This window comes from Patiria miniata, unplaced genomic scaffold, assembly GCF_015706575.1.
Source record: "Patiria miniata isolate m_02_andy unplaced genomic scaffold, ASM1570657v1 HiC_scaffold_9, whole genome shotgun sequence".
NCBI classification, from domain to species: Eukaryota; Metazoa; Echinodermata; class Asteroidea; order Valvatida; family Asterinidae; genus Patiria; species Patiria miniata.
Genome location: NW_024037076.1, coordinates 22,340,503 through 22,366,418, shown reverse-complemented (window position 1 = coordinate 22,366,418; position 25,916 = coordinate 22,340,503). Strand labels below are relative to the sequence as shown.

At 40.2% G+C, this 25,916-nt stretch overlaps 1 protein-coding gene across 1 annotated transcript in view; it reads right to left on the bottom strand.

Moving 5' to 3' along the window:
* The window catches only part of LOC119720968 (serine/threonine-protein kinase Nek8-like), a 189,496-nt gene that overhangs the window by 142,682 nt on the left and 20,898 nt on the right, over positions 1 to 25,916 (bottom strand). The window contains exons 7-11 of the mRNA XM_038190833.1: positions 23,835 to 23,938; positions 13,875 to 14,000; positions 10,401 to 10,542; positions 2,475 to 2,603; positions 570 to 784 (exon numbers count right to left, since the gene is read on the bottom strand). Of these exons, the coding sequence (XP_038046761.1) occupies positions 570 to 784; positions 2,475 to 2,603; positions 10,401 to 10,542; positions 13,875 to 14,000; positions 23,835 to 23,938 (716 nt within the window). The remainder of the gene's footprint in view (positions 1 to 569; positions 785 to 2,474; positions 2,604 to 10,400; positions 10,543 to 13,874; positions 14,001 to 23,834; positions 23,939 to 25,916) is intronic.

The following is a 25,916-nucleotide window of genomic DNA, read 5'->3' as shown; positions in this document are numbered from 1 at the left end:
TGGCCCTGCATGCAAAAAGAAGAATGGGTTGAAAGATAGTTACGACATCTTCTGTAGGCCATTTGCATGTATATGAAGATCTGAGAGTAGTCATAGAGTGTCATGTCTACACACTGGAAATTAACTGAGTGCTCACAATGTCTTAAGTTCACCAAAATTTGATCATCAACCAAAATTTGAATAGCAAGCTGGTTCAAATAATTATGACAAAAAATTAAAAACATGCACATACACACAGCTGCGATGTTAATTTTATCATAAAGTTGCAGCATTGCATTGTCAGATGCCACTTTTTGTCGGCGGTAACTTTGTTTGTCAATAGCATTTCATTGGTCCCGTCCCTGTTTTTTGACAGATACGATAGGCCCTAATTACTGCAAAACACTCCTATAACCCATAAAGGACTCCTGTAGCAGGAGGCTTTGCCTGCAACTTTTGACCGGCTCTGCATTCAGTTACAGCTGTAAAACTGAATCAAATAGTTGAATACTTGAATATTCCGTCAGATGCACTTTCGAATAGTTCAATACTAACTTCAATAGGTTAATTAGGGTACAAATCCTACAAACCTTGATCTCTGCCTTTTACTTGTATTACTTTCTGAGGCTTGCTGATCATCTTCAACATCTGTTACACTTTCTTCATATTTGCTCATCATGACAGGAAGTCGTGCTACTACCAGTTCATTAGCTGATGGGCGATACTCTGGTTCCCTCTGCAGCAAGTCTTGCACAAGTGTTTTGAATTCAATGCTGTAATTTCCCTTCACAGGAGTAAACTGACCCTGTTGACAATTTCAATATAATGAAACTTGAAACTAAACTACATTAAATTGATGAGTGTTGGTGTTATTGACAAATGCATTGCAAGATGATTAGGCACATCAACATTTTGTATATGTTGCTCAGGCCAAACAAAATAAATGGTGTGTTTACGATAACGGCCCGAAAAAAATCCAGGTGGGTAGGTAGGGAAATATATTGTATTTTATTTTGTGGGGCTTCTTTTTTTTTTTCATCCCAGTTCATGCATCTGCGTGTCCTTTTGAAATGTTTGAGACTCATTAACCATGTCCGTGTACTCATTTTTGTTGCAAAATGGCAATAAAAGTTTGGGGTCGCCAATTTGGCCACAAAAATTCCAGGTAGGTCGGGTTACCGTAAACACACATTTTTTTTTTTTGGCCTCAATTTAAATATAAACATAAACGTACATTGTCTTTTAAGAAGAAAATAAATGGTAGAAAAATGACCGCTTTCACAGTTTGCCGATTTAATCTTTTGAACAAAGTCTGCCTATGTTGGTCTGATAGATTTGGTTAAACACACTTTGTGTACATGTAAATTACTTCTGGTCTGCTGATGTCAATGATTAAAAATCATACAAAATTATTATTAATTAATAATCCATTTTTAACTTTACAAGATGAGAGGAAAATAAGTTGTTCAAAATCAAACAAACAAATTTTATGTTGTGCAGTGATTCACACATTTGTAGACTTTGATGAAACTTTCTCTTCTCATTATCTTGAACTTACATGTTGTATGTGGAATATGATCCCCATGAGCCTTGTCTTACAAATAAGTGGCTACATGTGAAGGATGTTACAATGTTAAAAGAAAGTTAGCTTATAGTGATTTATAATGATTTAAACTACATTTCAAACATTTCTTTTTAATAAATAATACACTTGGCCCAAGTCTGGGTTGCACTCGGTCTGTGCCTATAGTAGATCCATGCATAGCGCATACCTACATCCGTACAGTATAACACGCACCCTCATGCGTCGAATCCCGCCCATCATGTTAAAAACGTACATGTACATGTTATTTTCAAGTGATGCAGCAACCCAGACTTGGTCAGTCGCTCGTTTGCTCCACGTTTGTACACAGGCTTTGGAGATTAGTTTTTGCTGTGATTGGCTTCTATCCATTTGGGTAGAAGCCAATCACAGCACAGTGTTTCAGGCGAGTAACGTTTTTGTTCCTTAAAACATTTTGATATTAATTCCTAAGGCAATCAGCATTGTCTGCATATTCGTGCAGCCAAAGTTTCGCGGAGAATACACACGCATCCCAAGGTGAGGTGTAGAAACAGATACAGGCACGCGTACATTCAAATGCTTTGAAACGGCTCTGGGTATGTACAACACTTGCATAGTGATGGTATAGCATATGTATCGATGAATACATGGGGGTACATGCGAAGGGGTGCTGATGGCAGATTGATCAAGTCGGAATTGCTTACTTTTGCACCACATGCGCTTGCTCTGTACATGCACGCACGTTGTACAAGTGTGGGCGCATTGTTTTAGGGCACTGAAGTGGAACACGCAAAATGTAAACTAAGTGATTTTTGTGATTTTTTTAACTTCTATTTTAAGATACCGACTTAAAGCGATTGAGTCAAGTCTAAATAAATAATGACATTTCAGGAGGAAGGTTAAAAGCTTATTTTGAAACGATTCAACATACCTTCATAATCTTGTTGACTAATGCAGGCAAATTTGTTCCCTCAAATGTTTTCTGCAAACATGCCATTTCGTACAGAATACATCCCAGAGCCCAGATATCCGATTTTTCATTGTATGGCTTGCCTTCACACTGAAATAGAACATACCGGTATTTGAACCTTTTGACATTGAAAAGAAAAAGAAACTGCTGTTGAAGTATAGAATTACTGCAAAAGGTCATTTCAACCCACTCAATGAAAACACATGTAACACTTGAATCAGAATCAGTACTCCTAGATTCTGTGAACATTATGATACAGGATATTATCACTATACCTCCATAATACATTGTAGGAGAGGAATTACCGATAGGTAATAATTCGCGTAAAAGATTTCTCACATTGCATGTATTTCGAAAAACGTCAAAAATATACCCATTTATGATTTTGGGGGATATTTGACCATACTGACCCTGGCCCCACCTCCAAAAATGGAGCGGTTTGTCCAACCTTTTGAAGATGTTCAAATATTTACCTAGTGTATTTGTACAATTAATAAAACAAACTCCTTAGTCTTAGACAAAAATTGCAAAAATACATGTAATGCTCTTGTCATCATCAAAGTGGTTTTTGGAAGACCTGTACATGTAAATCAAAAAGTATACAATATGTGTAAATTTGAATAAGGGAATAACAGTGTGAGGAGCCGGTCTTCACTGCGTGATAATGACCGGGTTTGGGGGTGACCGCTGTTAATGGACCGAGACGAAGTCGAGGTCCATTAACAGCGGTCACCCCAAACCCGGTCATTATCACGCAGTGAAGACTGGATCCTCACACTGTTATTCCCATTAATAAATACCTTTTTAACGAAATAAACACTTAAAATGCTCCAATTTTGTGACTTTTTTCCGGCGATATTTCCAGACTTTTTGTGTTCATGTTCATGGGCCATATTTTAGCTTATGCGTGGTACCCTGTCTCTTCAATAAGCGTTGTTATATACACCACAGCCGGGCCAAGGCTGCACTGGACAATTGCAACGTCTTCATTGTGTACGTGTACGACTTCTGCTGCCGTAGCCAAACAAATTACAACAATGTTTTCATATTTTTACCTTATGGAGGAAGCTGAAATTTCGTTTACACATTCCTTGTGTCCAGAATTACAAAGATGCTTGGTTTAGGAAAGGTAAATATGTCGATGGGCGAAGTATTTACAAAAAATAAATCGTAGATCTACGCTTTAGTCGTAACATCCTCAGTATAGTGCACTGCCACTGTACGATGTCGTTTCAAACTTCCTTACGCGCGCACACCCATAGCAACTGTGTTGCGTACGCGCGCGTCAGTCTCACGCGAAGGTGGTTTAGCGCATGTGCAGTGCTGTATTGTTACAAGCTGCCGTATGACTGTTGTAAATTTGGCCAATCATAGCCTTCCATGGGGCTGGATCAATGCTGGTTCAGGGGCCATTTATTCGCTTGTTCTTTGAAGCCGGTCATTATCACCGTTAATGCCCGGCCACGTGATCGAGTCTCGACCAATCAGAAACCATCAACTCTCCAAGGTACTTATTAATACACAATATGCGTTAATGATTACATCATTAAAATGCCTGTAACTCAAAATATTATACCCCAACTTTTTGGATACTTTGTAGAAAACATGTTCGGGTATAAGTTTTATCAAAGTTCGTCTTCAAGTCATGTGATCCACAAGGTCAAATTCAAGTTCAAAGTAAAGTTCAAAAGGTCATCATACTTCAAATTACTCCAACATGAAAAATAATGGTAAATTTTGATTTCTTAAGATGCAACCTTTCAAAAGAAAACAAAAGATTATCAAATTTGGCCAACAGGTTATGTGGATATGGTCAGTGTTGGAGGTCTCGCCTTGGCCTCGGAGTGCAAGGCCTCGGCCTTGGCCTCGGATCCTTCCGGCCTCCTGGTACATACCCAGTTTCAACCCAATCAGACTTACAGTTTTGTAGATATAGGTCTTTCGAATATGATGATGTCACATGACCCATGATGACATAATCATGACGTCACTCTTCAGCACACAACTTTGCTTTAGGGGCTACGCCTTTGGTAACTTTGAGGAATGTATGCCAAAGATGAATGCCAAAAGTCATGGACAGAAAAGATGTGTACATAGTTAACTGCAAAAAGTCACAATCAATCCATCCTCTTTAACGTCGGGATGATTAATGTGAACCATGGCACATTGAAGCAAGGGCGGATCCAGAACACAATTTTAGGGGGGGGCCAAAAAAAATTTGGTCCCCCCCAAAAAAGTGGGTCAAAAAAATTACGGCGTGGGGTTCGGGGCCCGCTTAAGGGCCCCGAAATTTTTTTTGGATTCTAGATGCTCTGTGGTGCGATCTGAGGCAATTTCTGACCACTTTAAACCAATATTTTTTTGAGGAAAAGATGGTGGTGTACTCATTGCCTGCCCTTATTGCGATGTTACATTAAAAAAAAAAAAAAATTGGTTTCGTTTTGGGGGGGGCCATGGCCCCCTTTGGCCCCCCCCTGGATCCGCCCTTGCATTGAAGCTACTCTTTCCCAGATCAATTCAGAGACCAAAGGGCCCAAACCAAGACCGATACCAAGTCAACCATTGGGTCAACCATATTTGGTCTCCTGGTAGGTCTCCTGGTCCAAGTTAGTTAGACCATCTGCTCCATGTGGAGAATGGTAGATGGGGCTATCGGAGAGACTATGGTCTGTAGTTTGGTCTGCAATCCCACATTTGCAGGGGGTACTGTCCGCGAGGCCCGACCTAGCCATGTTGGCTCTGAAGCACCCCACGCCAGTTCGAAGGTGGTTTAGTTTTGTCTAGGCCTTGCATGTTAGATCCATTCCGCTGATGTTGGTGTGGTCCTGTGCGAACTGATGTAGGCATGCAGTGGATCCTTGCCATGATTGCTCCCATTTGTCTGCAACCCAGGATGCCATAGTTGCTTGGGAAAAATCCTGTAGTAGCTCTTGGGCTGAAGATGAGAATGGGTGGCGAGACTTGAGTCTTCGGGCTCCCTTAAGCTTAGTGTGTAGCAGGTGTTCTTCATCCAGCAGTGCAAGTTTTAGGGTTGCAGCATCTCTGTGGATGTTCGCTGGTGGAATTTGTCCCAGAACTGGCAGAAATTCTGATGGGGTTGGACGCATGCATCCTGAAATGATGCGGAGCGTAGTGTTGAGGCTTGAATCCAGCTTCTTAGTATGTTTGCTTCTACTCCACACTGGAGTGCAGTAGTCTGCAGGGGCGAAGACCAGTGCAAGTGTGGAGGTTTGCAGTGTAGTGGTGTTTGCACCCCATTTGACACCTGCCAGTCGCCTGATGATGGCACATCGAGTACTGATTTCACTATTCAGGCAGTCAATGTGTTGGCAGACTGCTTTGGTCAAGTTTAACGCCGAGATATGTTGGATTGGGGTCGAACTTCAAGACTCTTCCCTCACAGGAGACATTGATTTTTCTGGTTGCCTCTTTGTTGTACAGGTGGAATGCAGAAGCGGCTGTTTTCTCGACACTCAGTTTTAATCTCCACTGCGTAAGGTACCGGTATGTGGAGATGGATGTTATGTCCGTGGTGAGGCCTCGATGGTTAGCCACGTCTTATCTGACAGCATGATCGAGATTTTGTTGGCGTAACCATATTTTCTGGACACTGTTGTCAGTAGGTCACTTACGGGGGTAGATGTTAAATAGCGGTGCGAGGACAGATACCTCTGAGGCACAGTATTTGGCCGTCTTGGTCTGCTTCTCTGACTGTCGTTGGTCTTTAGGATGAAACTTCGGATCGATATCATTTCCAGAATGAATTTCTCTATGTTCTTATCTGGGATCATCCGAAGGAGTTTGAGTGTCAGGCGCCAGCCTTTTCCCTTCTCTCGAACGCATCCCTGATGTCTTGGGTGAGAAGCGTTACTTGGTCAGTTGTTGACCTTCCGTGTCTGAAACCTCCTCGGGGAACTGTGGACCAATGATGGGGTTGCTTCTGTTGTATGTATGAAGTCAGGACCCGGAGCTTTGCCAGGCTTCAGAGTAGTGAGTGCTGCCTTCATCTCTTCAGGAGTGATGTCACTGGTTAGGTGCAAGTTGACGGTGCTGGATTTCCAGAGACTGGAGACTTAATTGGATATTTTTCTGGTGAAGTCTCGATCAGGATCTCTGAAAAGGCTGTTCTAAACGACTTTGCTTGCAATGGCATTGACACTCAAGGGCAGTTTCCACAGTGATTGAATTTACCAGAAAGTTGGTTTACTGTTCTCCAGGCTTTTTGGTTTAAGTGAGTCGATTGACTCCACTGTTTCCTGTTATCTTGCTCGACGTTTTTGATTGAGTCAGTTGAAGAGGGCCGTTTGCAGTTGATGATTTGCATAGAACAACACTGCACCGAGAGAGGGATTTCTGGGATAGACTGAATCCTTCAGAGATATGTGACCACTCTGAGTTGTCTGAATCAGACGCAGTTCCCTCATCAATATTGCAAGTGTGCACTGTGTTGTGTTTCTAAGCTGCTGATGTACCGGTATCTACAATGCATATGATGATACGTCAGACCGGTATGATATTTAAAAACATTAAGAACAAAAGGAAAAGTGAATGCAGGTCTACATTTGTATGTTCATTGTCGGTTGATATTTATCTTTGTCGATACATATTCCTCGCACATTTTCCCCTGACATTGTTGATGTCACCTAATGCTGCGCAATTTGAATTTTTGCCTATAGTGCCTAATTATCCAGCAAAAGTTTTAACTCAATGTTCACAGTAAAATTAATTTCATGAAGCCCCATTCTCATCATTAAACCTTGAATTTACCTACCTGTTACAACTTCAGAGAGAAATTTTTCTTTGGCACGATTTTCCAATTTTAATTTTAAAAGGAACCTTTTAAAATGCACCCTAATATGAGAAACAAAATTTCTGACAAATATGTAATTGGATAAGTAAGTGAAGAAAATAATGGTTTATTGGAATGTTTCAACTTTTATGAAACTCTTAAATGTTCACCTGGGAATTTCTGTGAATTTCAGGTGCACCTCATAATACACTATTAAAGGAAAACCTGGTCGATTCTGTGCCAACTTTCCAGAGGCCACCATTTTTGAAATTTGGCTAAGTTTTATACTTTTTTTTTTAATAAACTTATTATTTCTAGTTAACATAGCTTTGTCAGCCAGTGGACTACACTTTTTCGAGACTATGATTAGTCCAAAGAATAGCAGTTTAGCCACTTTGTCCGTTGTAGGTTTCCATCGCAGTTGATGATGCACCAGGAGCTAGATGGTTTGGTTTAGGAAGCGACGGGTGATGTTGCATGTTTGGAGGATGACTATCCGTTGGAGAAGGTGTGTCTGTACCCCAAGGTGTTCAGCCTGTTGAACTGTTTCCTTCAGCATGAGACCAGTTGAACCGATGACAGGATGTATGGTGGCCTTGACATGCCACATTTTCTGAATCTCCATCCTAAGGTCTTAGTATTTGTCTCATTTCTTGGCAAACTTCCTTCTGATGTTGCCGTCTGCAGGAATGCTGACATTGATGATTTTAGCCTCACGTTGTTGTTTGTCTATGGCAACGATATCAGGTTTGTTAGCCATGCTAGTATGATCTGTTTGTACTGGCTGATCCCACAGCAGCTTTATGACATCATTTTCTGCAACTGGCAGAGGAGTGTGCTCGTACCATCTGCGTGCAGCGTTGATACCTGTCTGGTGACACAATTACTAACAGATGATGGACGCCACATCCGCTGATAACATGGTTGATCGTTTCCTCACTCTCAACACATTCAGCACCTTCCAGCCACTTGCAGTATTAGGATGTTCTTTTCATACGAGTGTGTGCGAATGACTTGGTCCTGGATCGCCACTGTCATTCCTTCTGTTTCCGGCTTCAGTTGCCCATACCAAAGCCTTTGGTATGATGATTCTGTAGCTGCATGGACTCCTTCAGCTACTCTGCAGTGTTGCCCACAGAGTGGTTTGGCTTTCCACCTATCCTTCATCTGTTCTGTATGATGCTGACGGTACTCAAGTTTTGATGAAGAACAGAAGGCGCCAATATCAGCTTTCTAGCAGATTGCAATCGCCTGTTTGGTAACAGAGTGGATGGGCCTGCTGTCATGGTGGAATTTTTTTAAGACACGGAGAAGACAACCATTACTCTCTTCGATGTTACTTCCCGAGGCTATTACAGCTCGGCTATGCATTCCTTCTAACTGTAGGAATTCCCGTCCACCATTCCTACGCAGGAGGTACCGGTAGAGTCATTCCACTGCTGCCCTTGGATGGTGCAGTCAAGAGTTTTCTTGTCACCCTGTCCAAAAGCCGTATCTCATCTATCCGCCAGCTTATAACACCAAAGCTGTATAGCAGCACAGGAACAGCAAAGCTGGTGTTCAACTCTATCGCCAAAACGAGGCGGACCCGTCGAGCACATTCCTTTCTCGGTCGATCTTTCATGATTTCATCTTCCTGCTTCGCATTCTCCTCCAAACCAAGATAGCAGTATGTTGCACCTGGGTCAAGGTTTCTTATGGCTTCACTATCAGCGATGGCAGTATTCTGTAGAGTGTTTCCCTTGCCAGGTTTGATCGTCATTTTGGAACACTTTTCTGTGCCAAACTTCATGCAAATGTCAGATGAGAAGTTTGACACAACATCAAGCATTTGGGATAGTTGCCTGTCACTCTTTGCATAGATTTTTAGGTCATCCATGTACAGGAGATGACAGACAGTTTTCTCAGGTGTAGCCGCTCCTGTACCCACACTGTATCCAATTTGCAGCCGCTGTAACTCCCTGCTGAGTGGGTTCAGGGCAATGCAAAACAGGAGAGGCGACAGAAATCCCCTTGAAGGATTCCTCGGTTGATTTGAATCTCCTGTGTGGTCACCTGGTTATCTTTCCCCTGATGTACATCTGGGTGTCAGCTAGATAGTGCAGTGGCAAGGAAGTTCACAATCTGGTCGTGCACTTGGTATAGCTGCAACGATTCAATTTTCCAGCTTTTGATAGTCGATCCATGCCACTGAAAGGTTTGCATGTCGGGCATAGGCATCCTGCAGCACTGATCAATCAACAACCGTTCTTTGCCCCCATTGCCCCTTTTCTGCAATCTTCTTGCTCTTCGGCCATGATGTCATTCTCTCGTAGATGATGATCAATTTTTCGCATTAAGTGATCGGTAGAAAGCTCTTGCATCAATTTGAAATTGTTTGTTTTGTGGGTATTGAAGATTTTGTTCTTCGTACCTTCTGATTCTCTGTGCAAGAGCCTGCACTCGCATCTTCTTTCCCTCAAGGGCAGCATTAATCTTGTCAGGTGTTGTTAAGTCATGCTTTTTCTGCAGCTGCCTCTTTGCGTCACATTAAGTTTGACGGACTGTACCCGCACGCATCGCGGACAGGCGGCCAATTTCTCTTCTTAACTCTTCAATTACTAATGGTTTATCTAAAGAATTTGCAACTGTAGGCTGAATTACAGTCACTTTAAAATAAAAATCAGAATTAAAATACATCAGCATAAAAATTACAAATGCCTAAAAATACATAGAAAATTTCCAGACAAAAAATATACACAAGTGTTTAACAGCAAGCAATTTTCAGAAATTAAGTACCAGTATTTAATATAATTAATTTGAAGCTTGTCAACAAAGAAGTTTGACAACACTGCATGAGGACATTAAGGGAAAACATGAAAGTGCACGACATTATGGGACTCCACAGCAGTGTCGCTAAACTTCCTGTTTTTAGCGTCAATAAACATAAGGATGTTATGAAAAGGTCAGAAGATTGTGGAAATGTACATGTATACATGTACATATAATTACAAGAGGTTCCACTATTGTGTTAACAAGACCCACCTCTCATACAGTTTCATACAGTCTCATACAAGAGCATTAAATATAATAAAGTTTATATATAGATCTGTACTCACGATCTCTGGTGAAATGTAGTAAGGCGTTCCAAGCACTGTGCTAGCACCGCGATTATTCGAGGACATGACTTTTGATATTCCAAAATCCCCAATCTTGACCGTGCCTTCCTTGGTTAAAAAGACATTTGCAGTTTTCAAATCTCTACAGAAACAGAACAAAAATGATTATTTGTAATAGGAACAATTCCTATGCTAGTAATATAACACATCTGAATCAGACAGTTTCAACAAATACTGGTACATGTACTTTAGTTAATACTCTGACAATTTCTCAATAATTCATCATAATGACATTGATTTAAGACAATCATAATACCATGTTTCGTTTAAATCAACCTTATCATAATTTTTCATGGTATTTAAGAAAATCTGTTAATACAAGAAACCACCCTTCCAAAAATAGATGGTTAAGCTTTGCGTTATTGGATGATTGGGCTCAACTCCACCACCATTTTGAAATTGTTCTTTCTTTCTATGTTTCTTTTTTCTGGACGATAATCCTCAACGACTTTTCTTCTACATGGTGTAAACATAAAACATGGAACAAAGATCAAGCCTGATCGGCTGATCCCAAGGTGTGCATATTCATCTGACATCATGATGACATCCTGATGACATCACCAGCTGTCAAATAATAACTGATTCAAGTTGAAAAAAGTGACCAACTTCTTTTGCTTGTAACTTTTGATGTTCATACTTTCTAATCACATAGATCATTGATTGATAACCGTTTTTTTTTGTGATTGCGAAGTCGCCTGACCTTTACCTATGGGACTACCAGACGGTAATATCATTGTAAATCGGGTCTGGTTGACCAGGCCAAACCGACCTGAAAAATTATAGATATACACCAAATTCGAACAGAAACCAATCTGAACTCTCCAAATCTGACCAGACTCGACCTTACAAAAAACAAGCAAAAACAGACCCGAACCGACCCAAAACTCTGAATATCATTGGGGAGCTGTGTCCACCGTTTTGTGCCTGAACTTACCCCTCTGTGAGAAAATTGTTGCCTCTCAGTAAAGAATCGACGATGGGTGTGATGTGAAAATGTTTTTAGTTTGTGTAACCACACATGCCGCAGTATTCGTGAGTTGTTCTTGTGGGAGGCCGAACAAGAGTGAATTTTCCATTTCGAGCCGAGATGTGACAAAAGCATGAACAAGTTGTTCAATAGAGCTGCGGTCAAGGTATTTCCTGATTTTTCCAATGTTACACATGTGAAATGAAGTTGAACAAATGACATAAGAGATATGACTTTTGAATGACATCGAGGTGTCAAAATGACGCCTAGATTACGGGCTCGGTTAACTAGAGAAATATTAGAATCGCCTTTTTGTATGAAGGGGACAGTGACATCAGATAATTGTTGTGGAGAACCAGTCAATAGAAATTTCGTTTGGTCATTATTTAGCTTTAGCTGCATCCATTGACGAACTTCAGAAATGCAGGTCTCTATGCAGGTGATACTTGTATCGGCATGCTGTTGTGACGGATTATTGAAATATAATTGTGTATCATCAGCATAGAAATAGTATTTTAAATTGTGATGCAGGATGATTTCTTTGAGTGGATATACATGTATGTATAGAGTGAACAATTGTGGTCCAAGAACTGAACCTTGTAGAACAAAAAAGTCATCAGAAACAGGATCGGATGTTGCTTTACCAACACGCACGTACTGCTGCCTACTCTCATATGCCTGGCACCACTGAAGAGCAGGCAAACGATGTCATGCAGTCTAGACAGCAGTATGGTGTGGTCCACTGTATCGAAAGCAGCACTTAAATCAAGGAGGATCAGAGCAGTGATTTTTTGCTGATCTACCGCATTTAGCATGACGTTCTGAATGCGCTCAAGTGCTATTTCTGTGCTGTGATTGGGTCGAGAAGCAGATTGAAAAGAATCTAAGAGATCATTGTTATGCATATTTGCAGACAGTCTAGAGAACACAATTCTTTCTAATTGTTTTGCCCAAAAATGCTAGACTGGAAACAGGTCAGAAATTCTCGAGAGTGTCTTTGTCCAGGCCAACTTTCTTTAACAGAGAACAAATGCAAGATATTTTGAGAGGAAATGTACCAGTATTGAAAGACTTGTTAACCATGTTGGTGATGTATGGAACAATCTCATCAAAGTAATCTTTGATCAATACAGTCAGAACAGGGTCAAGATTACTACATTTGGCAGGAGTTCAAAATTCACATTCTAACTTCAAATTTGCTAGACAGAATATTACGGATGATGACAAATTTGATAACAAAAAAATCTGAGGATTGTTTCGCTAGATCTGTATAAAGCGATTTACAATGCAAAATATTTTTCTCTGATCCCTATAACACCAATTGATTTGAGAAGAATAATAGACTATTTTAGCTTTATTTATAAACTCAGTCAATGCGTCTCTGGGCACAATACTTCTGCCAATGAACCTCAAGCTTTGAACTTTGCCATCTCCATTCCAGTTGCCGCCGGATGTGTCAAGCAGCATGCATTTCCTCATTGAACCATGGACTGTTTGTTCATACTCTCACAAGTCGTGTACGAACAGGAGCATAATTGTCAAGCAGGTCACCAAGTATTGACTGGTATTTGTCAACGTAGGATTCAAGATGGGCAGTCTCCAGGTCGACTTGAGAGAATGCTGATGCCAGATCTCAGTGGAAAACATCAATGTCTATCGATTTCAGTCGACGGATGGATACCAAGGAAGGGTGGCTATTGTTCTAAAATACACTATTGCATCAGAGTAATGCGAATTGAGGATCATCCCTTTCTGGTATTACCAGAAGTGCAATGAGAATTGAATCTACAGTAGATTCCCGTAAGTCCAATCTCAAGGGAATGGATAAAAATGTAAGGTATCCAGAAATCTTGTTGAACAATTTTCCTGATTTTTCTACAGTGATGTCATCTACACCTACATGTATGTACATAAATGGCTTTTACCGATACTCGCTATTCAATGGACACGTTATTTGGCACAATTGCCTTTTTTTTCATTCTAATTGAATAGTCACCAGTCACCAGGCATCATTTTCTAAGATTTCGTATTGTTTATACTTAAAACATGACAAAACTAGATCTATGTGTGTTCCAGGAATAGAACATAAGGCTTTTCCACACTATGTTTTTGGATGCTTTTTATGTTCAACAACCACCACAACAAATTTCCTCTAGAAATGGGCAAAATTTTGTAAACAAATGATAATGTCTATTGATTTGCATACAAGTATTCATAAGTTGGTTTGCATAATTACCAGTCGTTTTTCCAGACTCAAAATTATTTAGTTCAAACAGAGTTGAAGTTGGAACAACAAAAGGCTGATTATTATTTCCTGACTAACCCTGTCTGTTCTTTTACACACGTGTACTTGTACCAAAAGAAAATACAAACTGTTGAAAACACAAGCCAAAGATTTTTTTTTATTGTCAAACATGAAACATGAAGTACATGAATGAGGAGATTACCTGTGAAGAATATTGTGGTCATGGATGTGCTTCACACCTGCAACCATTTGCTGAAACATGATGAGGATCTCTCTTTCTTCTAATTCTCTCTTTCCTTGCAAACTGTTCAAGTACTGCTGTAATGTTCTGGGGAAATAATGGTGATGATGACATTTTACAGCGTCTGCAACTTGAGTGAAACACTCACTTAGTATGATTGCACTATTTTCAAGTTCCATTCATAAACACCAAAGACAGTTGTCCCATTCCCAGGGTTGGCGATTTAAAAAAAAAAAAATTAAAAATCAGATTTATTTGATTTAAATCAATTTTTTTTAGATTTGTTTAACTTTCAAAATATTGATTTGTCTAAACATGTGTCTACATCTCCCCATGCACCCTCACACCCATCACAAAAGAGTTTACAGGTTCCTATAATACCCATCATCCACAAAATTCAATAAATTGCTTTTGAAAAAAATTGTATTGAATCAGTGATTTAAAAAAAAATCACTTGATTTCTTCTACATGTTGTCTACATCATTGGTTCAATGGTACATTAATACTGAAGACACTTTAAAGGTGCATTGCTTGATTGAGATACAGCTGAGATACGTTGTGTGTAGATATGAATGAAAAATTGATTTATGGTACCAGTACATGGTATACAAAAAAAATATGACAGTTCTCCATGGGCATGTTAATTTCATAAAAATGCTTCTAATTTCAAAACCGGCGGCACTGATCCTTGTGAAACTTATAGGGCCTAGTGTTCATGGGCGTCGCCAGGATTTTTTCTAGAGGGGGGCAAAAAAAAATTTTGCCCAAAAATGCGTGTATTTCTCAACACATTCTCGATTTATCAGTTTAAGAGGGGGCAGGGACATTTTGCCCCCCCCCCCAACTCATTAAATTTACACCACTTTGTCGTCGCGCCTCTTTTTCTTTTTCTTTTTTCCTTTTTTTTTCTTCCTTTTTTTTTTTTTTTTTTTTTTTGCTTTTCCAGGGGGGGGGCAAGTGCCCCCCCTTGCCCCCCCCTCGCGACGCCCATGCTAGTGTTTGATTGATGGTCCAAGGTGGAGAACAGAAATCAGGCCTCGCACCTTTAAAAGGTTTATATAAATCTCAATCTAAATTTGTAGGGAGAAACGTTAGGAATAAGACTATCAATTGGGACTTAATACACCTTTTGATGGTTCATGTAAGCCTACATCAGCACAGTTGATTCACAATATTACTGTAAACAGATCAAAGAATGATTAAAGCAAACGTGAGTGTGCTCTCTCTAAAATTAAAAACTTTGAAGAAAAACTTTTGAACTCAGATCTTGACTTAATCAAAACAACAAATTCAGTTGTGCAATTATGCAAAACCTAAATTTAGTTGATGGTGACGAAGTAGGGGTGTTTGAACATGTTGAATGTGTTAACAACATCTTACACTTTGTAATTAAGTGGAATCAGCTGATTTAAATGATTAAAATGACCCTCAATCAATTGATTTTGCCAAAAATATGATTTTTACAAAAAAGTGATTTAAATCAGTGATTTTTATTTTAAAAAAATCATTTGATTTAAATCGCGATTTAAATCAGTGATTTAAATCAACGTGATTTAAATCAGCCAACCCTGCCCATTCCTATTGGTCAAGAGCCTGTCCGCGCCAGTGAACTACGACAAAATTTTCCCACAGCATTTGAGAAAGCAACGCATGCCTTGAGCGCTAAAGAAATATTACTTTCTGGCAATAATTAGGTGTTGGGCCTCAGCCCAACACCTATTGTTATTGTAAGAATTTACTATTTTTTTTATTATTCTTCTAGACACATTCTTCTCCGGAACTGTTTGTCAAAATGAAAACATATATGAACTTCAATTGTCAATACATGAATGCACAACCAACTGAAGATGTGCTTTTTTGCAATTACGTCATCATGACGTCATCATGGGTCACGTGACGTCACTTCAAAAAATAATCAATTTAATCTTTGAAATTCAATATAAAATCAACCGTCAGAGACCACAACTTAAATTTTGCGGGAATCGACATGATAATATATGATCTTCATTTTATCTTGTGCGCGTAAAATCACGTGACCCTTCCTTCCGGTCGAAACCGGAAGTGCCTAATAATTCGAAAGTGGAAAAAGATATGAACTTGCTTTCAACGGTGTTGATGTCTGCCTGGATTGACCTTTCAAAAAAAATAATTGGTGACGTCATGAAGAGTTGGAGCGCCCTCTAGCGGCAGGTTAAAAAACGCGAAAAACGCATTTTCACTTGATGTCTGTGGCGAAGTTTGCGGTAATCGCTTCAAAATTAATGTACATGATGACCATAATGCAGACAACACCTGTGCGCGAAAAAAAATGGATTACGTCATCAGACCGGAAGTTACAATAAAAAGACCTTTAAACCTTCAAAAATTGCTAAAAAATCAACCGTGATAGATATAATCAAGATTTGGCTGTATATAGCACAGTTAAAATAGCTCTTGAACTTTCTGGTAATGACGTCACAATGACGTCATCAAGTATCATATTACAAGCAATCAAAGATTTCTAGATTTAATCTTTGAAAATCAATATAAAACTAGAAATTGTGGTTGTGAACAACCACAGAGCTGTTCCCAATATTGATTATCTGTTGGACCCATAGACATATAAGTAGAGATCTATGTCTGTTTGCAACAGAAGATAGGGCTTTTCCGCATTATGATTTTTTTTATCAATAATACGTCCCTGACTATGCATGAACACAAAATCTGTCAAAGTTAGCCGGAAATCCGCTAAAACGGTCACTGTGGACAGGATATGACCTAAGCAACAAGTGCGCTGTGCACGGGCTGACTGACATACGATATGTACAATGTACGTGCATGTACATGTACTGTACATTGTGGACGTCCTGTGCATGTTTCAAAGCAGAGGTTTTGTCAACCTGAAGTTTTAAGCGTGCGCAGGGCATGTCCGAGTTTGCTTATTGCCTTATTTGCGTATTTGCTGTTTTAGACCTACCCTTAAATAGACAATTAAAGTAAAAACTAATATAAAAACTGCCATGGTTGATTTTTCAGGAATTTTCTAAGGAAAAAGGGTCTTTTCATTATAACTTCCGGTCTAATGACGTCATACACCTTAAACTTCGCACACGTCTTAAGTGGGTCAAGGTCATCATATACACCAATATTTAGGCGATTCCGACAAACTTCGCCACAGACATCTATTCAAAATACATTTTTGAAAATTTTCAACCTGTCGCTAGAGGGCGCTCGAAGATTGCATGACGTCATCGGTAGATAATTTGAAGAATACTATCAGCCAAGAGACTAACACCGTTGAAAGCAAGTTCATATCTATTACCACTTTCAAATAATAAGCCACTTCCGGTTTTGGCCTTTTTCGACCGGAAGCAAGGGTCACGTGATTTCACGCACACTGAATGAAATAAAGACCTTAATCTACTCTACCACTTGCCGGCAACAGAATGCTGCGGACGCGTACGGTTGATTTCTTATGCATTTTTAAATATTAAAAGTGTCACAATTTAATTGCCTATAAATAAACACCGGATGACGTCATCATGACGTCATCATTACACAATGTTGTTTGAATTAGGGTCTTTGCTTGGACAAAGATTGGTGTAAATAAATTACTGGCAAAGAGTTGAAAATGCCCTCTGAAAATCGACATTTTTTTTTAAATTTCTGTGTACAAAGTCTATGGGAAAAATTAAATATTCAAAATTCCATAATAAATCAGGTGATGACGTCAGCATGACGAAAAGTTTCGGCATATATCTTCAGATGATGGTTAATAACTATGCTGAGTTTAAAGTTGATCGGACTTAAAATAATTGCCAAAGTGGCTTGTAGAATAAAAACGTGTACAAAACCTATGGGAAAAGTGGAAAAAGAAAAAAAAAGAAAAAAAAGGAAAAAAAAAAACTTAAACGAAAACAAGAGCTGTTCCCAATTGAAATTGGGAACAGCTAATCAACTGCTACAGATTTGATTTTGTTTTTTATGGCAATCGATACAATATTGCAGGGTCTTCATTTTTGGTATTAAGTGCAAAATCACGTGACCCTTCCTTCCGGTCGAAACTGGAAGTGCCTTATTATTTGAAATTGGCAGAAGATGCGAACTTGCTTTCAACGATGTGAGTGTCTGCCTAGGTAGTACTGTACAAACATTTTACAGGTGACGTCATCAAATGTTAGAGCGCCCTCTGGCGGCATGTTGAAAAATTCAAACATGGATTTGACCATGCATATTTTGAGTTGATGTGTGTGGCAAAGTCTGCCGTAATCCATGGCCCAACACCGTGTGGCTGTTAATACAACCTCTAGTTTCTGATTGGCTTTGTCCTAAGAACAAACAGGTCCCTTTTAACTACCAAACTTATCAAATTGCTATTAGCAACAAGCAAGTAACCGTCAGAATGCTACTTTGCGATTCAGCACGTTGAGGTAATTTTTATGGACAGATCCATTGATATCGTAAGAGGTGCTTTAACATTTCTCGAATAAATTCTTTATGAAAATTACACTGTGCCGTTGAAGAAATTAATTTGCGAAGGAAATGTTTCAGACTCCATAAAAAGTTTGTTATTCCAAATTAAACAGTGGAAATGCTGGTAAATTGTTCTTAAGAAAGCACAACCAGTACCGCAAATGGTGTGGTCCAGTCCACAGAGCGGATATGTGACACGTACGTATCGCTGGAACTTCTTTGGTCATTTCTCTATGGAACTACACAGCAGCATAACACAGCACATGCTTTCGTAGGGAATTATTACTTGTAAACGCATAATGTTCGTATCAGTGATGTAGCGCCTTGATGCTGGGCCTTGGCCTTAAGGCTGCCTTAAGGCTGGATTTTAGGGCCTTGGCCTTGGCCTCGAGGCTTGAGGGCAAAAGCCTTGGCCTTGGCCTTGGCCTTGAGGGTTCAGGGCCTTGCAATTTTGAGTCAAGGCTCTTCAAGGCCCATAGATTTTTGCATTTTCCAGATAAATCTGTTTGAAATTTTGCTGTTACCATTTTAATCGTATTACCATGGAGGAGGGAAGCACCCTATAGATTTGTGTGTTGGGCACACTTCCACTTTTGTAGCATCACATTTTGTTACCATTGTAGTAAATTTGCTGCAAAAATATTCCGTACACTTGTGGGGCTAATGAGATGATCACTTTAATTGCATATAACTATGGAATAGATCTGATTGGTTTTATATGTCTCCCTGATAAGTGCTAAACATTTGCATGTATCTGTTTTAGATAATGCTGATATTTCTTACCATGTTGGGCCAGCAAATAAAAATTTCCCAAATCAGTTTCTTGGATCCCCCTTTTGTTACACTTGGGAGAATTGTGTGTCAATATAGAAGTAAATCATTATTTTGTTTAGTTAAACCATATTGAAGACCTGAACTTATACTTTAATAGATACAGTGCAGTCATAAAACGGTGTAGGCCTATGCGAGCATGTTAATTGCAATGAAAGAAATGTTGTTCTTCGTAACGAGCAATTCGTGATGATAAGGGCGGATCCAGGGGGGCCAAAAGGGGCCATGCCCCGCCCCCCCCCCAAAAAAAACGAAACCATTTTTTTTTTATGTGACGTCGTAATAAAGGCAGGCAATGAGTACACCACCATCTTTTCCTCAAAAAACATCGGTTAAAATGGTCAGAAATTGCCTCAAATCGCACCACAGAGCATCTCGGATCCAAAACTTTTTCGGGGCCCTTAAATCGGCCCCGAAGCCCAAGCCGTGATTTTTTGACCCACTTTTTTTGGGGGGGACCAAAATTTCTTTGCCCCCCCCCCCCCCAAATTGTGTTCTGGATCCACCCTTGCGTGATGATGTGTCACTCATGTGACTATAATTAGTTCTATATCAGTGGTCATTTCATAAAACAGGGCCTTGGCCTTGGCCTTGAGGGTTAAGCCTTGGCCTTGGCCTCGAGGCTTGAGGGTCAAAGCCTTGGCCTTAGCCTTGGCCTTGAGGGTCAAAGCCTTGGCCTTGGCCTTGGCCTTGAGGGTCAAAGCCTTTGCTCCAACACTGGTTCGTATGAATGGCATCACGGTACCCATGTCGTATAAGGTGCGGGGGGAGGTCGTGAGGTCGCCGCACTTATACGATTATGAACAAACGGAAGCAAATGTTTTTTCCGTAAGCAAAATTTATAGCCTAGCAGTAGCATAGCAGCACGATTTAAGCATAGCGCTTATTTCAAAAAGCGTAGCGGGTGCTAATGCAATTTAATGCCTGACTAGTACAATGAAGAGACCACAACCCTGACCCGGCAGAAATTCCTTTCTGTAATGACGTTGGAAAACCCTTTCAGACTTTGAGGTTGATTCTGAAGCTTTTGAATAAAAGTTATGGGCTCCCACCCTACATGTACAGTGTATATGAATGCTGTCATTGCAACTTAGAGTAGCATGCCAGTGGCTGAAAATGGTTGTAATGAATGATTACTGCTATACTGAACAATCATTTCTGGACCCTGTCATGTCAGAGTTGTAACGAGTCACTGATTTTTGTGAATCGAGTCGAGTTTAGTCATTTTAAAGAAGTAACTCAAATCAAGTCGAGTCATTAAATTAAGAAGGTCAAGTCAAGTTGTGTCTAGTCACAGTGTGTAGTCGAGTCGAGTCGTGTCGAGTCAAGTGTGTAGCTGAGTCGAATCAAGTCACAAATATTTGAACACTATACAATAAATAATCACAAGAGAGAAAGTCATTTTTTGACTTTTTTATTTTCGTTTGGGCTACTACATGTGGTGACACCTTATTTGACTCTTAATGAAAATAAAAAAGGGGGTGCCAGCTGATCGCCATTCAACTAATGGGAATACTGATCAAACCACATATAAACATTATTCACGACCATTCTAACTTGACGCGAACAAAAACCGGCACCGGCGTAAGTCATTGCAAATATTTTTCGCAAAGCTGCTTTTATTTTTGGGACTCGAGTCTTATTAGCCTTCCTCGAGTCCAGTCGAGTCATTATGATGAGGAACTCCAGGGTTTGACCTTAACTTTTTTTTCACTGGCCAGCCGGGCTACTGAAACAGGCTCTTAACTAGCCCGCAGGTATTTTCACTAGCTGGCATGTTGTTTTTTTTAATAGAGTGTCTCATTAACAACAATGTCCAAACATGTAAAATGTGCATAGAGCCTGAAAGTTGACCCCTGGTGTCGCGCTTCAGGGCCCCTCGGAAAAGAAAAATTAACGTGTAAAAGTCAGAGTTTTTAAAATTAGTTTTGGTATATTGATTTCTTAAGAAATGGAAATGGAAACTGAAAAATCGCATGACGTGAAAGAAAATATCGTGCCAAAATAGGCTTGGGACAGTATTGCATTTACTATACCGCGGTATCCAGTGACAAAAAAAACGCGGTATTCACTAAAACCGCGGTATTATGTTAAGTGGGGTATTAGTCACGTCATTATCAGAAGAAAAAATAACTAACCACCAGGCACCACGTGCCGAGTTGATAAGCCGCCGGCGCAGCATAAATCACGCAAATGCTTCACGCCGCAAATCTCCTACACTAAAAGTGTCTTGTTTCAAACTTTCATTATCAGTCCATTTGTTTGTAAAAACAACATATCATTGTTACACTAACAGATTATTAAACACGGGAAGCTTACTTTTTGTGGTATTGCATTTTTTGAATTTGTAAGTCATTGACTTGACAAGGTCCACTAAAAAATAATGCAGATCGTCGACCGATGCCAGAGGCCGACCACGCGATGATCCCCAGATCCTAGCGAACGTATGCTTTTCAGTTGGTATCCATTGTGAGTGACTCAAAAGGCTCATGCAATTTATGCCGGCCACCAGCGACTCCTTACGCGCTTCGCCGGTGTCATGTGAAAATCAAACTCCTACAAAAAATATCGTACTCCTTCTCACATGATCGGTCCGTGATTGATAATAGTAAACATCACAATATTACGCATGCGCAATTGTGGACGCTGTAATACGTTGTGTATGAAGTTGTCGGTGCCGCGACCTTCATAACGAACGGACCAATCATTCCAAAACATGAATGGAAAATGTTTCGAGCGCCGTTTTAGATTGCCAATCAGCTTGATCTACACAGTGCGTGGGAAAAAGCACGTGCAATTGTGCTTGTGGGCCTAGCAGGACGGGCGTAGCTTTACGTGTGATTGTGCGGGCATTACGGGGGGTTTTCCCACGGGTGAGAAATCATGGTTCTTGTATTACGCTTTCTTTTGGAGTATTTTCTTTTCTGGATTTTTATCTGGACACTCGGCATATTCAGGCGAGGCCCTTCCCTTTGAACGTCGGTACCGATGAATAACTAACGGACCAATCGAACCGAAACATGAATGAAAAAAAATTGTTCCGAGCGCACGCATATAGCACTAGACTGAAGCCTGCAAGTTTTGGCAGTCATATAACCAAGATTGACACGGTTTTTTTTCTTGTTGCTGATATTCTTGGGAACTATGTTGTGGCAAAAATTACGCATGATGATGTAAGATTTCTCTGAAACAACCACGGAGAAACAATTAAGACGACCAGTTTTTATCACAACCGTCAAAAGATTCCCACGTGTAAAACATTGTTTGAACTTTCAGCGGAGACACTTTACACACAAAGAAAACCGCAAACACGGCGGCGTTAGCAGAACTTCAAAGGCCTTTGTGGTATTGCAGCTGCCGAAGTATCAGGTTTTCTAGTCGAGCTTGACAATTGTGTTCAATCTGTCAACGGTAATTGACAATGCGGACATGAAACTGGATGCCTGAAACCACAAAGAATGGAATCAAACATGTCAAAGAGGTTGCTTGTCTTTCTGTTTGAAAGGCTTTTGCGAAGATTCTGAACACTAGGAAGAATACCGCGGTATTGAAATTCCACACCGAGTTCACCTGTGTTTCGGTATTCATGAATCATTAGTCGGTGTTAGTCGGTTATTAAAAAAAACCTTGACTATCCGGTACTACCGAAATACCGTCCAAGCCTAGCCAAAAATAGACCTCTCACTTCCCAAAACCTCTGCGTGGACTCGTGGAACTCGATCACTCGTTTAAGCATGACAATTTATGAAAATTATTTTGTGGCGGTCATTGGGTAAAAACTTAAACTTAAACAGATGACTAAAATGTCTTTTAAGACGGACAATTGTTTTGAATAAACTTGAAGGATTTATTTTCATTTACAAACAAATCTAAAATGACCGTTGATAAGACCTGTATTAAAACGTGATCCAAACGAGCCTGAATAAATATAAAATTCATTGGATGTAGGTAGGTAAATCTTCGCGTCGTTATCATTTTCGTTCTCACGCAAGTACGCGATGTGAAAACAGACGTGATCGAACAAGGAGACAGGATCTGGATGTAAAGGTTGTAAGTAAAGTTCTTTTTACCCATTTCGAACTGATTTCTCATCTATTCTGAGGCAATTTTGTCAGTGTTTTCAAAAAACAGATCTAATAATTTAACCCTTTCAAACAGTTGTTAAATTATACACAAATTGATGCTGATTTGCTTTCTGAATTTCATGATTTATTTTTTCCTGTCCTTTCATCTTTGCAGTATCCCAATAATTTTTTGACTCGCCAGCTGGGCTACTGTAGAATAGTTTGACTAGCCCGCTGCCGTTTTGACTAGCATTTGGCTACCGGGCTACCGCTAATTTCGAACCCTGGACTTGAGTCAAGTCGAGTCGAGCCATTTGCTTGCAGTGACTCGAGTTGATTCGAGTCATTTTCCCTTAGGGACTCAAGTCGAGTTGATTCACCAAAAATTGTGACTCGAGTTGGACTCGACACTGACTTGAGTCATTACAACTCTGTGTCATGTTCATTGTAGAGAAATTTTACTCTACATGGACTTGTGAAAGACCACCATCCTTACACAAATTTGTTTTCATTTATACACTTAGAGAAAAAGTATTATGGATTTAATTTACAATGAAGAAATGCAAGTACTCACCCTCCATCTGCATATTCCATTTCTATCATAAGCGTTCCATCTTCTTCAAAACTGTCATAGTAGCTAATGATGTTTGGGTGGTCGAAAATGCTCAGTACACGAATCTGGAATAATATGATTGATAATTGATACATGAAGTTACATACCGGTACATCTTAAAATATTATGTGCGAGTATACCCTGCTTAGTGTTGCGTCTGCATGCGGGCGCAAATCGCGCGATGGTACCAAGTACTGCTCTTGGTTGCTTGGTTGACAACTGTGAGTTCCATCAGTGTTGTAGGACTGAAGTCCAGGACTCCAACTCGAGTCGGACTCGAGCCACATTTTTCGTGACTCGGACTCAACTCGAGTCACATTGGAAAATAACAGCGTTGCTGTTGAAACCCCTCAGCCAGAGTCAAGGTATCATCCGGAAACCATTAACCTTTAACTCAACATGGTGACTTTGACCTTTGACCCCAGAACCAATCCCAACTTGCCTAGGTACCCAAGGGCAACCCCCTACTTAAGTAAGACACCAAAATCTCATTTCCAACTCAAGTTATCATCCGGAAACCATCTACCTTTAACTCACCGTGGTGACCTTGACCTTTGACCTTTTGACCCCAAAACTAATCCCAACTTGCCTGTACCCAAGGGCAACCCCCTACCGAAGTTAGACAGCAAAATGTGATTTCTAACTCAAGTTATCATCTGGAAACCATCTACATGTACCTTTAACTCACTGTGGTGACCTTGACCTTTGATCTTTTGACCCAAAAACCAATCCCAACTTGCCTACTCCCAAGGGCAACCCCCTACCAAAGTAAGACACCAAAATCTCATTTCTAACTCAAGTTATCATCCGGAAACCATTTACCTTTAACTCACCACGGTGACCTTGACCTTTGACCTTTTGACCTAAAAACCAATCCCAACTTGCCTACTCCCAAGGGCAACCCCGTACCGAAGTTACAATCTCAAACAACATTTCTAACTCAAGTTATCATCCGGAAACTAAGCTGCCCGGACGGACGGACGGACGGACGGCCGGTCTAGCCAGACGGAATTGTGGGGTGATAGCATTGTGTTCCCATTATCCCTTTTTCTAAAGATTCTCTTCTTGGGTGATGTTTTTCTATTGTGAAAATAGTGGGGTGATGTGTCCTGAAAGGAACATCACCCACAAGGGGGGTATGGTCAGAACGGTACGACATACGGACGGACGGACGCCCTAGGCGATGACAATACCCCTCGAGCCTCTCGGCTGAAGGGTAAAAATCACTTGGACTTGGACTCGACCATGATGACTCAGATTTGAGCTTTGTGACTCGTGACTCAAGTCACATATTTTTATCAAAAGAAAAAACATAACGTTACGTATTTGTGCGATGAACGTAGCATTCTTTTGTACTCCATAGACAAAACACGGCGCCGTGGAAAATCGTATCCAGGGCCGTGCACGCTCGCCTAGTGCCTGCACAACGAGCACCAGAGCCCGATGTCATGCCAAAAAGTGTCCGGTACTAAAATGGAATTTTGGGTCACACACAAGGTACACACACAAAGTAAACCATATACACTGGGATTTACTGGGACAGACGGGATGATTGAAAAATAATACACACAAAAAATAGATTAGATTGGTGAACAACTAAAGAAAAGTGACTCGTGACTCAGACTCTGGTGCCAGACATCATATACAGTATGTGCCAGACATGATATACAGTATGTTTGCTTAGTTCTCAAGGATATACCACGACGCTGAAGGATAACAGGGGACGTGCAATGGCCTATAAATGCAATAGAATGCGAACGTACAATGCACTGGGTATGGGCTAAGACCGTGTAATATGAAAATGTTCAGTGTTACCATTAAATAACAAAATCTGAATCATGGAGAAAAGTCATAATTAAGTCACAGCATTAAGAGTGGTCAACAAACGTAAACTTGAACTTCTTACAACTTAAACAGACCTGCTAGAAAAAGTTTGATTCAAGTTTGATTCGAGTTTGTTCAACCATAAAGCAAAGCCAAACAGCTTTACTCACGTTCATAGTGGTCTGTTTCTTCCAACAACTGCTAGTGGATTTAAAGCAA